Source organism: Leucopleurus acutus, assembly GCF_964270905.1.
Source record: "Leucopleurus acutus genome assembly, chromosome: 19".
Taxonomy (NCBI): Eukaryota; Metazoa; Chordata; class Mammalia; order Artiodactyla; family Delphinidae; genus Leucopleurus; species Leucopleurus acutus.
This window is the reverse complement of record NC_139161.1, coordinates 43,839,683-43,856,036: the sequence shown is the minus strand read 5'-3', so window position 1 is coordinate 43,856,036 and position 16,354 is coordinate 43,839,683. Positions and strand designations below refer to the sequence as shown.

Genomic DNA, 16,354 nt, shown 5'->3' with positions numbered 1-16,354 from the left:
GTTGTACATTTTTAAAGTGGCTTGACAACATGGGGTTCATTGGGATTAGAGTTGCTTAATAAGTAATACCCATTTCCCCCCCACCAAGTTCAAAACCAAAAGGGCAGAGGGAGGGGAAGGATGGGAGTGAAGCACCCAGGAATCAGCTATCTCCTTTATTTCTGATAAAAATGATTAAAGAGTGGGGCTTTAGATCCTGTGGGCATGTAGCATAGGCTTGCTAATACATCACTTTGAATTAGAATCATCTTCCCCATCCCTTGCACAGCTGGGTAAACTACAGGCTTCCATCACAGGGGCTGGCAAGCTTTTTATCACAAGTGGAGAGAAGACCAGATTATATCTTTTCTGCAGGCAGACATATCTAGAATGGAGAGGATGGCACTGAACTGAGCATGCTTGACTCTGTTTTTTTTTAATCTATCTCGCTCTTCCTCCTGTAATGTGGATTGACTTAGGAGAAGGGAAAGAGGCCAAGGGGTAATGTAAGGTGCAGTTTAAAAACCACCATCTCCATGAAGCTTTCTACCTGTCCCCATGGTATCTGGCTTATAGTTGGCATTTCATAAATATTTGTTGAATGAAATTTTTAACACTTATGCTTGCTTTTGCTAAGCCACATCTCTTGTCTTTCAGTTAGGACCTTAACATTATTTTATTTTTTATTTTCAAGTTCAGAGCTTCTTGATGGTTTCTCTTCCTAAAAATTTTATTTGGCAACTTCGTATCAGTTGATATTTTTGGCTCTGTCTTTGCTGAAGTATCAACGGTAATATCTAATCAGAACTCTGGCACCTAAATTAACCAGTTATTGTTAAAATGGTTAAAAAGTTGTAGTTTAAACTTAAAAGCGACATTCTTTTAATGTCATCTTATATTTTGTTACCATTTAGCAATTTCACTTTCTAAAGGGTAAAAATTACTTAGAGAGTGAACTACTGCCTGAAAGAAATCTACTGTACTAAAGTACTTTGGCACAGGGAAGGGAACTAGATGACAAGCTACCTATATTCAGGTTACTTAAAATCAAGTTGACATCTTTTCTGACATGTAGAGGACTTGGAAGTTGACACTGCTATGTTCATAACAAGAAAAAGCTGAAAACAGAAAATCAGCAACTCTTCTTAAATTCATCAGAGAATTGAAGGGCACCCCCCCCCCCCCCCCCGCCAAAAAAAAGGGAAAAAACTGGCGTGACAGCCAAATTCAGAGAATCCCAGCTTACAGGGAGAAACAGCTGCTGGAGTCAGTAACTGGTAGGAACACTTAGGCTGTAATTGACAACTTGCTGGAGGTTGAGTGTAGATTAGCTTGAGAATGAAAGCTCCTGGGGGCCCTGTGTCAGGGGGACCTCCACACTTCTGTGAGTTTGACCTCTAGAAACCCTACCAGGTTCTCATGGTGAAGGTGGAAGAAAAGTCCCCTTGTGCTCTGGGCAGGGGAAGGGGAAAAGTAACCATTTTGTAATATGCCCATAGTGTTCTGTTCTCCCTTACAAAGGCCTGCCTTTAAGGATTGCTACCAGAGCCTTATCTGACCTGGAGGATGGGCAGTTACCCAACTTCAGCCTCCTCTAGCCTTCCTGACTCACATAAGGGGAGAAAAAAGGCTAAGAAATTCTTCTGAAGGTCACAACCCAGCCACTCTGGCCCAGTAAAACAGTGGAGATATAAGCATAAGATTATAGATTGCTTCCCCTCCCCAGTACCTCACTGCTACATCAACAGGACTCCAGTGTATTAAAAGTGGGTTACAGCAGAGAGCTTCAACACAGAGACTCTTAAGAAGGAATTCCTAGGGAAAACTAGGGAATCCCAGACAACTAGGTAGACAAAAACAAGGACACCGGAAGAAATTGACACCTATAGCTACAGTAAACATTAAGCACAACCTAAGTCCTAGCCAGATTAACATAAAACCTTACACTAAAGACCTCTTTGTTTCTGTTCCTGCTACCCATTATGTCTTGGGTCTTTCAACAAAAAAATTACAAAGCATGCTAAAAAGCAATAAAAATTACAGTCTCAAGAGACAAAGCAAGCATCAGAACTAGACTCAGGTGTGACAGATTTTGGAATTATCAGACAAGGATTAAAATAACTACAATTAATATGTTAAGGGCTCTATGGAAAAAAGTGGACAACATGCAACAACTGGTGGGTGATTTAAACAGAGATGGAAACTCTAAGAAAGAATCAAAAGGAAATGCTAGAAATCAAAACCATTGTAACAGAAAGGAAAAATGCCTTTGGATGGGCTTATCAGTAGACTGGACGGACACAAATGAGAAAAGAATTAGTGAACTTGAAGATATGTCAATAGACATTTCCAAAACTGAAATGCAAAGAAAAAGAAAAACTAAATGAAAAAGTGCATCTTATCAGAATGTGTGGGATGTAGTGAAATGTAGTATTTACAGCATTAAATGCATATATTAGAAAAGAAGAAAGATCTAAAATGAATGACCTCAACTTTCACCTTAGAAAATTAGAGAAAGTTCAGTATAAACCTAAAGCAAGCAGAAGGAAAGAGATAAAAATTAGAAATCAATGAAATTAAAAACAGGAAAACAATAGGAGACAAAAGCTGATTGAAAATCAGAGGGAAAAATTTTTATACACACAAACACTTAAATAATTGAACACAAAGCTTCATTATAGATCAGAATTAATGGAATAGCCAATAAGTTATCATTGGCATGTGGGAGGCATGAGGGATAGATGTATTAGAGGGACATCTGAAACAGACCAGCAGCACACCTGCTGCTGTGTTGACTCATTAAGAAAAACTTCCCACAAAGTAGACAAGAACTGTCAAGGTTTCTAGGAATCTCTTGTAGCCCTGTTAAATATATTGTTAATATTTTCTTTCATACGCAAAGCTTCTATGCCCTCCATATCTCAGATTTGAGTTACTATTGTAGCTTCTTAAGTGATCTCCCTTCATAAAGCCCCCATATTTAGACCAGTCTCTTTTTAGTTCCCCATATATCCCAAGTTCATTTTCTGCCTCTGACTTCCCGGCAATCAGTTGCCATGTGAATTAATCGTGTCTGTCTCTGGTTTGCTATTTTGTCTTTTATATCCTTGAATAATTGTACTCATTACTTAGTGTGTACTTCTCTCCGCTCTTTGAGAGGTTCAGAGGCCAATTATTGTTGAATCCTCAGCACCTGGCATTAAGATGGCAAATAGTAGATGCATGACAAATGTTTATCAGATTGAACGGTGTGCTTGTCCTGCCTTCTTCTTTCTGAAATGCCCTTACTTCTTTTTGCCTGTGCAGATTCTTTCCCTCCTTTAGAACTCATCTAGTCCATGAAATCTTTCCTGCCTGTCATCTACATTAATTTCCAAACTCTTACTGTATCCATATGCTGCACCACATGGTAAGCTGAAGGAATCTGGAGTGTCCCAAACTTTTATGTAATATGTAAATTAGGATAGAGAGAAAATTACTAGTTAAGAGGTTGAAAACAAGTATTTATTCAATAATTGTTTTGGTAAGGTACTATGCTAGTTTTTAAGGGGTCAAAGATGAATACATCCTTCAAGGATCTTACAGTTCAGTAGGGGAGATAAGACATATAACAAGTAGTTAAGTAGTGACTTTCATAGGGAATGTGTTTTGAGAGTTCGGTTGGGCAGCTCAAGTAAAGGTTTGTGGATTTGAGAGCCACTGGGTAAAATTTAAACCCCATAAAGTAGGCATTGTAATTATTCCTGTCTTATTGATGGAAAAAATGAGGCTCAGAGAAGTTAAGTATCTTGACCAAGGTCATAATGGTCAATAAGTGGTAAAGCTGAAATTTAAACCTAGTGAGTCTGCCTTCTGAATATCTGCTTTTAATCACAGCACCAAGACTTTAGAATCATACAGAAGAGGGGCTTCCCTGGCGGTCCAGTGGTTAAGACTCCGTGCTTCTACTGCAGGGTTCAATCCCTGGTCAGGGAACTGAGATCCTGCATGCTGTGCAGCACGGCCAAATAAATAAATAAATACCTTAAAACGAATCATACAGAAGAATTAGCAACAATAATTGAATGTGGGGAATAATGGAGTACTGCAGGCAAAGACGACATCAGAGGTCACCTGAATGACGTGATTGAAACAGTGATGGTGCCGTTGACAACATGGGGAACACAGGATGAGACATACAAGTAGGAGGAAAAAAATCAGCTGATTTTGAACAAACTGAGTTTTAGGTACTGGCAAGAGGGACACCTAGCAGTTAGAGATATTAAACTGGATATGAAGGGCAGTTGAAAATAGGGCCTGAATGGCCACAAAATATTGAAAGCATGTCTAACTTTACTGAAGTCATGGAAATAAAAGTTAAAAATGTGAGATGCACTCTCCTACCTACTAGATGGACAAAAAAATAAAATCATATACTAAATTTGTGAAAATATAGAGGGAGAAGAATTTTTATACACAGTTCTCAAAATTGCCTTTTTATAGTTGGTTTGTTTAAATCAGGTTCCCAACAAAGTCCAAATGTTGCATTTGGCTGAATGTCTCTTAAGGAGTCTCTTTTAAGGAGTATGTCTGTTTGTTTGTTTGTTTTTAATTGGTTTTGCTTTTTTTCTTTTTCCTCTCGGTAGGTTAGAACAGTCAGAGAGCCTTGAGGAAAACCAGCGAAACCTCCTTCAGATGACCGAAAAGTTCTTCCATGCCATCATCAGTTCCTCCTCCGAATTTCCCCCTCAGCTACGAAGTGTGTGCCACTGTTTGTACCAGGTATGCTTAAGGTTAGAGATTACCATTATTAATCCACAGCTAAATTTTAAAAAATGCTTTACCAAAGAGGGATTTAGCTGCTAATAGTGTGTGGTTGATAATACTGAATCAATTTGGATGAATAATACATTAAGAATTGTTTAAATTGGCTTTAAAAATATAAAGTAGTTTAAGGGGGTACTTTAAGAATAATAAATTTTCCTTGCATTGAGAACAAGCTTAAAATGCACCAAATCTTCTGGGTATAATAGATGTGATTGAAATGAGATATATTATGGAATTTTTGTTGTTGTTTTTATCTTGTACCTAAATTACTCATAGGGTCTTTCACATATGAGGCTGGTCTACTCCTTGTTTTTTGTGTTGTGAAATGCTTGATCCATAATTTTGATTTTTTTATTAAGCTCTGTTGTGTTTGTGTCAGGTTTTCCCAGGACAGGCTGATGTTTTATTTTATGTAGAATGCTACTTATAAAATATATTGCATCATCATTCATGTCAAATTATTAGACTTTCCAACACTAGAACTGCAAGTAATGCTTCTGAGTTCAGATGTCCACAGTCACCCCCTACTTGCTAAGGAAATTGCATCTGTGTTCTTTTATGGCTTCCACTGTGTTTTTGATCGGCATATGCAGTTTCAGAAATGATTTAATCACTCCAAGGGAGATTAGTACAAATCCACATTAGCCTGTTAAAACTGTGATTCTGGAAGAAACATTAGTGGGTCTGGAGTTTGGGACAGGGGCAGGTATAGGGGAAAAATTTATGTTTTTATCAAAACCCGTGCCTTTTGTGTCTTTTTCTTTGCAGAGTTATCCCCAGCCATTTGTTTTTTAGCACAGGGCTTTGGTTGCTTAGAGACATTAGCAAGATCAGTGAAATTGTCATTTAAAAAAGCTGTTTCAGGCTGCTCTTTGTGAATTTTTCCCCCGTTGCTATTTATAAAGATGTATCTGCTGTATCTATAAAAAAATGTTTCATCATGTTTGTGGATGATGAAGCATACTTAGCATTAAAACTCTCTTAATTTAATTTATCATGACTTTTCCTGCCTTTTCAAAATAGCTCAAGGAAGCTTAGGAGAGCCCCACATAATTTTTTCAGCTAGTTAAATCTGAGACCAGAGGGTGGTTTAGTTATAATATGAAATCTAATACAGTAAGTAATAGCTTAAGTCTGGGCATTATTCAGGTTTCTCTTTAAATGCAATTCAGTCCTTTCTGTTTATAAAACTCGGCAGATAAGAAATGGTGAGCACCTATTAAAAATAGTCTGGACCAACTTCTTGGTTGGCCTAATAGTAACTGTTTTCAGAGAGCAAATGAATTTCTCAAGTGGCAGTGGCTTTGACTTTAGCTGGTTAGAAGTGAACGGGTCCTAACTACCTGGTTACATATATGGTCTCTAGTAGATTTTAGTAGAAATTCTTCATGTGGTTGTCTCCCTAAAAGAAAACAATTTTTGTATCATCAGCAAACTTGGAGTCCCATTTGATAAGGAAAAAGGAACTAAGTGCTTGGCACTTAGTAAGTACTTAGAAAATATTTAATGAAGGAATAAATAACCCCATTTCTCCCACCCAAGTAAACAAGATTCTTGTCAGCTTTCATAGTTAGGAAGGGAGGGAAGTGAAAATAATGCAGAAAATAATGCTAGTTGATAATTGGTGGCTTATTAACCACTATGTGTTGTGCTTTTTAAAACATTCCATAATACAATATCCCATATTACAACAGACCTGAATTATTGTATTAAAATTTCACATACAATTATTCCCTTTAATAATATTATTTAAATGTTAGTGCATTTTGGGGACGTATTGGATAAACTTATTGTTGGAATGTACAATACTATAGAGGAAATATATGCTATGTTATTTATAAATAAAAGTTTGTTTTTTAATAAGTGACTGATTACAGGAAATTTTACATTTACTAATTAAAGATGAAAAACAAATAAACTTTGATCTCAAGATATTCTTTCATTGAGTCTCCTTCCAAATGTAGTTTTTCCCTTAGTTTGCTCTTTTATTTTTATTCATCTTCCCTCTTCTGGCTTTTCCTTGCCCTTTTTTTTTTTTTCCTTGCCCTTTTGACTTTGGAAATAACATAATGGTCCATTTGTACTTTTATGTTGTGCTGGGAGGGATAGTAGTCGATTGTTTTTTTCCCTCTAGTAAATATGTCTCCTGCTTTGGAACCTACTGGGGAAGATTTGAAAGCTGAGTATATTGCTAGCTAATAAATTTCTCTGAGGTTTAGGTCTTGAGTTAGTACTTTTGACTGTTAAGCCTTTTTAAAATCATGGTTTAACCATGTCTTTCATTTTATATGCCTCCTTACTTAGTGGACTGGGTTAAGATTATATAGGAATAGCCAACTGTGAACATGTGTTAGATTTATAACTGAGACATTTTCTCATGTATTTATTTCCACTTTTCCTCCTGATAGTTTTGGAATAATGAGAAAATAATTCCCAGATTGGATATTCTCCTAAGTTGTGGTGAGAGAATTCTGAGAAAGAGCTAAATATGATTCTAAATAAATGTCGTCTTTTCCTAGCAAATGTGCTTCTCCAAACAGAAGTCGTTTACACAAAAATTTTAAGGCTATAATTGATGGTTATATACCGTAATTGAAAATAAAAAGTGTATAAAACTGCATTTTTGGGATAAATTGGGTTACTAGTGCTTTTGTATGTAGTCTGAAGTTTGAATCAAAGCTCCTTGAGGAAAGGACCATGTCTTCTTATTTTATTGCTTTCTTCCAGTGCTTAGAATGGTATCTAGCAAGTAGGTGCACAGTAACTACTTGGATGAATGGATGGATGGATGGATGAACAAATATCAAACTAATGCCAAGTTATTATGGGTTATGGTGTTGAATGCACAGAATTTTTAGAATAAAATGCCATGTATGATGGATTAAAGAATTCTAATTTGTTTTCAAGATATTTTAAAAATAATTATTGTGCCTAGTCTAGTCCAATCAGGAGTCTTTTAATTTTAACAGAGCTCTTTGGCCTAGGAGGAGCTCGGAGACATGAAACCAATATGTCTCTGTGGGTTTTGGGGTTTGTGTGTGTGTGTGTGTGTGTGTCTGTGTGTGTATGTGTGTGTGTGTGTTTTGGAGACATTCTGATAAATGGTCAAATCTGTGAAAAATTTTAAGCAGGCTTACAGTTTTATTCTGTAATTTTCTCTGCAGTTTCTTCACTTTAATATTAATGCTTATTTCTAGTTGAGCTGATAACATTCTTTTCCCAAACGTTGCAGAGCTTTTAACCTCCTCTGATTAGAACTTTTTCAGGAAGTAGCCTGCAAACAAAAATAAGTGAAATTGTAAGAGTAATCTTTCTTAAAGAGAGAGAGACTAGCTCAGAATCTCTAAAGTGTATTTTTCTATTATATTTAGCCATTTAATGTTTATTTTTTTAATCAGTAAGATAGGAATTCAGTGCCAGCTATTGGAAAAAGAACTTTTTAAGTCAATTGAAGGATACACAGAGAAGTATATATAAATATATGTATCAAGAAAAAATTATGTAGACGCATAGAAGTGTTTTTAGAGTATGATCTATTTGTAATGAACATCTTATATAAAATTTATCAAAAGCTAGGATTTAACTGAAATGTAAATATTAAATATCCTCACATTCACTTGAGGAGAGCTTTTCTGCGATTTATAGCCAGAAATAGTAGATATGATTGTCTCAACATTTCTTGCTATTTATGCTTTGGCTTAAAAATGTAATAAAAATTAAAATCCAGAGATAAAATTCATCGCTCAAAATTAAGTTGATTCCTAATTTTTTGTTGATTCCATTTGTGTTACATTTTGATCATGTAATTTTATGTACAAGCCAACATTGTTTTTGTTGCTGTATGTAGTTGGTGCTGTGACTTGTTTGTGCTCATCTCTGTTCTGTAGGCAACTTGCCACTCCCTACTGAATAAAGCTACAGTAAAAGAAAAAAAGGAAAACAAAAAATCAGTAAGTTTGGAGAACTTTTTTTTAGCTGTTTCTTTCAAAGCAAAACAAAAATCTTTTGCTGTTTGTTAAGAACATCTTCACTTCAGCCTATTTGACCTTCACTGTAAAATCATTCTACTAATTCTGGCACAAAGTAGCTTTCATTTCAATTAACCCTGGAATTAAGTTACATTGAAACATTCTCTGTGTTCCTTTGGTTTGATTTATCCCAAAGGTGTTTTGGGGGCATTTGTTGCATTGGATATCCCTGGTCTAATTTTATTATTTATTCTTTAAATTATAAATGAATGCCAAAGAAACTTAATTTCAAGGCCTTAGGAAATGCTGACTCTCCTCATTCTTGCTTCTTGTTTGCAGGTAATGTGAGTGATTTCTTTTCCTAGAGATGAAAGTTTTTCTTAATTGTTAGAAGCACATGGAAGGAAAGTGTCACTTTCTAATAAATCTTACCTAAAAGTAGCTAAAGTTTATTTTTTACTTCTTATATTTTTATCTAGACAGTCTCAGCCAGGATTTAGATAATTGTGCTTAGATTATAAAAATTCTAATGGTAAAACAAAACCACTTTTACCTTAGAGAAAATCATTATTAAACTATTGGGACTGAGAATTGTAGTACTTCTGAAATAAAGGAAAAGTGAGTCCATATTTATAGAGAAACACCTTATTTGCAAAAATGATATGCATATACTTACCTGCTTCTATGAACTTGCCCTAATTTAAAAGGAAGAAAATTATGGTAGTCATAATTATTTTCTTCCTGTGAGTGACATTTGTCCAAAATATTAACGTGCATTCATTTTAAATTTGCCATTATCTGTCAGTGTGACCGATCTTTATCAGGCTCAGTACTACCTTTGTTCGTACAATCCAAATAAATTTAGAGAAAGATGTAAAGAAAAGCTTTAGGAGTCACGTAGGTAGTTTACTTTAAAAGGTAAAATTTAGTGTAGAGTATTCATCTGGTTTCATCTTTCATTTCTCGTCTGAGCTTTACATATAATAAATTTCTATTTTAAATTCAGAACTAAATTAAAATTTAGAGACATGCTTTTATGTCCATTCAAGAGATTCTTTTTTGGATACGTTAAGTAAATTTGGTCAGCTGTGAGCAAATGGATTGGATTGGATGGCCATCTTACTTAATAAAAACATTTCTTTCTAATGCTTCAGCCTTCTAATTCTCAGCATATGTGGATTTAACATAATATACACCATCACTGTTGAAATTAATTGACTATTTCTAACACTCTTGTTTGGTGTTTTACTAATACCATTGTGTAGTATATCACATAAATTAAAATTCAGGCTTTCTCTTTTTCTCTAGAGCATGTTTTTTAGCCTTCCTAACATTGCTTTATTTATTAAGATTTTGTCTAAAATTGTTCCTTGAAATGTTTTTTTCTACTAGTGTTATTTTCAGATTTTAAAAAAAAATGTTTCTGGGTAACACTAAGTTTTGGAATGTATTTCTCAGCACAAGTGATATGAGGTCCTTGTGGAAACAAAGGAAATCTAATTGGCAATTTAAGATATTTTAGAACACATTGCAAAGTATGAAGACAGTATAGTTACTATAAATTTAAAATGTTGGTTTATGGAGTTGTTGGCTTAACAGAATCTACTGATCTAAAAAGCAAGTTAACTTTCTTTTGGGGTGTATGTACCGTGGATTGTAATATGTAAAATATGGAGAGAAGGTTCTGGCTTCTGGTATATAGCTGTGTAATCATATTATAGATAATTCTCTTTATCATACTCAAACATATACTGTAAATTAGATTTCCTTTGAGAAGTTGTCAACCTAACTCAGGTAATTAGGGATAGATGGGTTGTGATTCTCCTGATGATGTACAGTGTATGACTGCCTTTATTTGTAACCTGTAGTTCAGCTTTTATGGGGGGGTGGGCGGGGAGGTAAGTAAAGGGGACATTTGACTGGTAATTGGTTTCAGCATTCAGACTGGCCCTACTTTGACCTTTTATGCAGAATGTCTTTTGGATACAAATTAGATTTTTGCAGATGAAAAATAAAAACAACTTGAGTATGTGTATATTATGAGGTAAAATTACACTGATGTTAATTTGTGGTGAAAGGAAAAGAAGTATTTTAATAAATTAACCATAAAATTTGTTGTTGAGCATTTTTATGGATATTGATTGTTTTATCAGGTTTTAGTTCCAAAAATATACTGTTATTGGTGAGATACATAATTATATGATACATGAAATAATATGTGTTCTTGTAGTGTGGATACTTTTGAGTTTTGACATGAATTATTTTTGAAGATGTGGAAGTTAGTGAAGGTGTAGTACCTTTCATAATTTTTACAATATTCCGTTAGGGAAATAATTCACTCAGCTATTCATTAAATTCTGCGATTGAGTAATATTGAGTTTAAATCAGGTATAAATGTGCATCACACTTTAAAAGCTTTTCTGTCCTAGAGAAAACCAGGAAATAGCTACTCTAAAAATGCATTTTAAAAGAGTTCTCTGTGTGCATATAAGTAATTGATTTTTTTGAGACACTTTCCCAGCAGGTTAGTATTTTACAATTAACCAGTTCTTTGGAAACCAAATTCTTAACTTTTACTTCTTTAAAAACCATTTCAGGATTTTAATGGATTAAACTGAATATATGCGATTCTTTTAAAACAACCTATTTGCAATTATAAATATAAAGCAGTTTTTAATCCTGTGCCTTCTTGCTAACTCACTCCTTAAAGGCTTTAAAAATTTGTAGGTTTGTTGAGGTGTTTCTTATCTTTTAAGATTAAAATTTGTGAGTTCTAAAAGAAACAATCAGTAGCAATGGTGGTCTGTGAACATTCTAAAATTTATGAAGAGTTTTGTCTGTGCGAAAGTAAACGTTCATTTTTCTGTTCCTACTCCCCGAAAGGTTAAACACTGTACTAGAATAGTAAAAGCACTTGTGTTTTCTTCTTAATTCTGTTTCCAAAACTGTATTTCAGCTAAAAATAACTAAAACAGTATTTAGGTTTTAAAGCCATTCTTCTAAGACTGCTGTGTTTAGCCACCTTCACCAGTTTCCTCTTACTGAGGTGTAAGGTTGTCCTTCATGCAATAGCACTCCAAGCACTATAACACCAAGAAAGCTTCCTGAGCTATGCAGTATACATGAAGGTGAGAATATATTAGTTATAACTCACCCTTGTTATCACCTCTCAGAAAGATTTTCTCAGCTTTTAAAAAGTCATTCTCTAAAGTCTTATTTTTACTAACTTCCTATCATATATAGTTGAAAATTATTTTGAGATTTTAGGCAGTGAATAAGAACACATTTAAAATGTATACCACATGAAGCACTGAAGGAAATAGAATGAAGTGAAATGATTCTTATTCTTTCCAGAGTTAATCTTGAGTCAGTCAGCCATGAGAATTCATGACAAGAAGTATTATTTTTTTGAGGCATTGTGAAGAAAACTAGAGCTGTGTGAGATTCTGCATATAAATCCTGTTTTCTCATTTTCCCCCAGTAGCCTTTGAAATGCAGGTTTATCCTTGGAATCCCAGAACATTGAGTGGAGTACTGCGGCCTTGCCGTTAGTCAACACTGCTTTAAGCAGCAGTTAGGCACGCTAAGCATGAATAGTTGTAGAGATTTAAATGTTACATGAGTGTTCTTTAAAAATAAATATGTGTGTTATCTGTAACAAATGTAAATTTCAGAAAACTATAATTTTCATGTGTTAATTTAAAACAGGACATGCTAGGAAAAGATGGGAGCTGAGCCAGCTTCATAGCACTTTCCCAGTCTAATTTACCTTCAAAGTGGAATGTTTTATAAAGAGAAAAAGAGAAAATAAATCCATTTAAAATGTTGAGCTCACATTGTTTTTCAGTGTGGGCAACGATTTCTTGTATCTTTAACTTTTTTTATTTGACAGAATTACAAATTGAGGTACACATAGGGGTTCTCTCTTTTGCTGGTGGGATCCTGTTTTCTTTTAGGTCCCCAAGAATTCCCATTCCTCCATGGTTTAAATAATAAGTAGGCCCTTATAAAGCATTCTGATGAAGAAAAAGAACTGGCAATAATGTTACTTGTAAGTAAGTTTTTTCTCTCGATAGGAATCAAAGAAAACTAAGTTTTGTTTTGTATATGGCAAGCATTTTGCTCAAGAAATTTAATTGTACCTGGTATACAGCAAAATGTAAGTATTTACCATTAGGTATTGGATGTTTCAGGTGTATGCTGTTGAAAACTTATTCAGCTTTGCCTTACAAGAGTTGGCCACACTCTCATGGTTTGTAATCTTAGTAAAATATGATAATCCTCGTAGGAAAATTTGTTCTGCTTTTGTTGCTCATCAAATCTGCAGTATAAACAGTGATGATAAAATTAAGATCTTTTTTCAGATCTCTTCTACACAGCTCATCTATGAGACTTCTCTTTTTTTCTTAGATGCCTTTATTGTGCTTTTAAATGATAGAGGGCAAGAATTGAGGATAAAGTTTTGTTTACTGATGTTTTGGGAGTAGGAAAAATTAGACACGTGTTGTTCACAAGGATTGGTCTTTCAGCATTTTTGTGCAAAGTTTGACTTTCAAGCCCTTTCTTCCCATTCCCTTGTTTTAATTCAAACCATATACTGAATTCTCCACTCCTTGTTTTTAGGTGGTTAGCCAGCGTTTCCCTCAGAACAGCATCGGTGCAGTGGGAAGTGCCATGTTTCTCAGATTTATCAATCCTGCCATTGTCTCACCATATGAAGCAGGGATTCTAGATAAAAAGCCACCACCTAGAATCGAAAGAGGCTTGAAGTTAATGTCAAAGGTGAAGAATCATTTTGATAAGATAGCTATTCAAAATTTCTCTTCCGTAAATTTTCAGTTTTTCGTATTCACTGTACTTTCTCTTAATTTTTGAAATGCCCTGTGGTTTTCACTTATATGCTTTTGTTTTATTTTTGTTTATATTACAAAGAAATTCATTAGACTGATACCGATGGACCTTATTATCATTTGAAAATATTTTAGCAAATGTCTTCTGAAGATGGTTTTCTATGTAATCATTATGGAAATTCTGAAATGGAAACCAAAATGTATACTATATGATTTTTAAGTTAAAACATACATTAAAATTTTAATTTGTATTTTATATATGTAAATATATACGTGTTTATATAATTATATTCATATTTGGGAAAGCATAGAAACAAAACCAAGTATTTATTGAATGAGCAATAATTGATTTTTAACTACCAGTAGAAATTGTATCAGTGAGAAAATTAATATTTTTTAAAGAATATATGAATGTGTAGCTTTCATAAATAAATAATCAGATCCTTTATAACCCTATTTTATTGTTTAGGTACTTCAGAGTATTGCCAATCATGTCCTTTTCACAAAAGAAGAGCACATGCGGCCTTTTAATGATTTTGTGAAAAGCAACTTTGATGCAGCACGAAGGTGAGCAGCCAGCCTGATACTTAGCCAGTTGCTCTGTTTGGATCAAATATTTTCAATTTCACTCAAGTCTATGTACTTGATCTACATGAAGCTCCTGTGTAGGTTGTTTTCTTTTTTCTCTCTTGGTCAAGAACATAATCTTATTTTATTCCACTATAAAAGACAGTAATGAAATAAAATGATATTCTTTATAATCTGGTAGTGATTTCCGTATTTAAAAACCAGGAGGGGTTTTTGACATATCTCCTAAAATAAAGGATTTGAGTTTGACACAATATGGAGGAGAGGAAGAAGGAAAAAGATTTCTTTCAGTAAAAACTAAAACCAAACTGGTACAGATAATGCATTGTAGTGTATAATCACAGGGTTTTTTGATGTTAGAATATTTTTGATACTTTAATTTGGATATGTATGTAAACTAAAAAGTTACTCTTTAAACCACGTGATGCAAATGCGTAAGATTTTGTTCATGAGTAACTGGATAACTGTTGAAGTTCTATGATTTTAGAAAACTTGAGTTCTGCTAGGTTCCCATAACTAGCTAGTTGCTTCTTTTTCTCTCTCTGAGTTGCTGGTTTATCTGTAGAGTAGGTATAACACTATGTTTGCCTGTGAGTTGATCTTAGAGAAGCAAATGACATAACTTATGAGAAAGTGCTTTGTAAATGTAAGTTGACATCAAGAATTCTACTTTTCATACAGTGTGAATCTAATTGTTTTGGCTCACAGTCTAAGCTATACTTGTACAACACTGTCTTCCAATTTTTCATTATAGTTCCTGCGAACTTCTGTCTAATTGGAGTTTAAAAGGTGTACTGTTGGACTGCAAATCACATTGGAAAGAAAGTGAATGTCAGCATAGGATTTATATTCTGGCAGATTGACTACCCATAGAAAGTTAAAAGAACAAAGGTTCTGATCCTGGCTTTGACCTAAGAGCCTGTACAGACCTTTGGGGAGGTCTTTTGTCTTGTCTGGGCCTCCATTTCCTTATCTGTAAAGTACTGGCTTCTCTACAAAGTCTCATCTGTTTAAATTTCGTTGTCTGACCTCAGAGCCTGCTCTGAAGCTGTAGCCAGCTATCAGAAATGGAAGACCAACTTTCTCCTTGTCTCTTCTTGTTTCGTTTAATGATAAAACCTCCATATTTGTAATAGCAGTAATTTCACAAAGTTACTTCACATAGATTTAATTCAAGCGTAGATATGAGTATATCTGGTTTTTGAAATTCTAATGACTTTGCATTTTTGAAGGTTTTTCCTTGATATAGCATCCGATTGTCCTACAAGTGATGCAGTAAATCACAGTCTTTCCTTCATCAGTGATGGCAATGTGCTTGCTTTACATCGTCTACTCTGGAACAATCAAGAGAAAATTGGCCAGTATCTTTCCAGCAACAGGTAAAATTGCCCTGTCATGGGGATATTGAAAAGTCTCAGCTTAAATTTTTTTTTTTTAGTATTTATTTATTGTAATAAATTTTTGGCTGTGCTGGGTCTTAGTTGCAGCATGTGGGATCTTCGTTGGGGCATGTGGGATCTTTATTTGTGACATGCGGACTTCTTAGTTGCAGCATGCATGTGGGATCTAGTTCTCTGACCAGGGATCGAATCTGGGCCCCCTGCACTGGGCATGTGGAGTCTTACCCACTGGACCACCAGGGAAGGCCCAGTTTAAATTCATACCAATAAAATTATTGGTCATGAATACTTTTTACTTTGCATCTTCTTAGATAAGAATTACGATTTGAAAAGAGAAATGTAGACTCTTTTTAAAAGTATATAGGCAACAGGTTAAGTCATATTAAATGATCAACCAACCTACATCAGTGCTACAGACTTTTTAAAAAATATTAAGCTAAGAGGGAATTAATCCTCTGGTGGTCCAGTGGTTAGGACTCGCCGCTTTCACTGGGTTTGATCCTTGGTGGGGGAACTAAGAATCCTACAAGCCATGCGGCACAGCCAAAAAAAAAAAAAAAAAAAAAAAAAAATTAAGCTAAGAATTCACAAACTAGCCTTTTGGGTTTTCTCTGGTTTGCAAACATAATGTACAACAAGACATAGAGAAATTTAAATATACTAGAAGTTCAAGTGAGTATTGGCATCTGAATCTGAAGAGCAGCTTAATTCTTAGGAATTTAATAATTAAAACATTGCTATTCTATTGCAATCCTATAATAAT

The 16,354-nt window shown here is 34.5% G+C and overlaps 1 protein-coding gene across 6 annotated transcripts in view; it reads left to right on the top strand.

Moving 5' to 3' along the window:
- Positions 1 to 16,354, top strand: part of NF1 (neurofibromin 1) — a 247,084-nt gene that overhangs the window by 130,279 nt on the left and 100,451 nt on the right. For 5 of the 6 annotated variants that reach the window (XM_082860520.1, XM_082860522.1, XM_082860523.1 and 2 more), the window contains exons 30-34: positions 4,605 to 4,740; positions 8,673 to 8,735; positions 13,377 to 13,535; positions 14,073 to 14,170; positions 15,424 to 15,570. In XM_082860520.1, coding sequence (XP_082716646.1) covers positions 4,605 to 4,740; positions 8,673 to 8,735; positions 13,377 to 13,535; positions 14,073 to 14,170; positions 15,424 to 15,570 — 603 coding nt within the window. The remainder of the gene's footprint in view (positions 1 to 4,604; positions 4,741 to 8,672; positions 8,736 to 13,376; positions 13,536 to 14,072; positions 14,171 to 15,423; positions 15,571 to 16,354) is intronic. The other variant, XM_082860521.1, reaches the window with a different exon arrangement.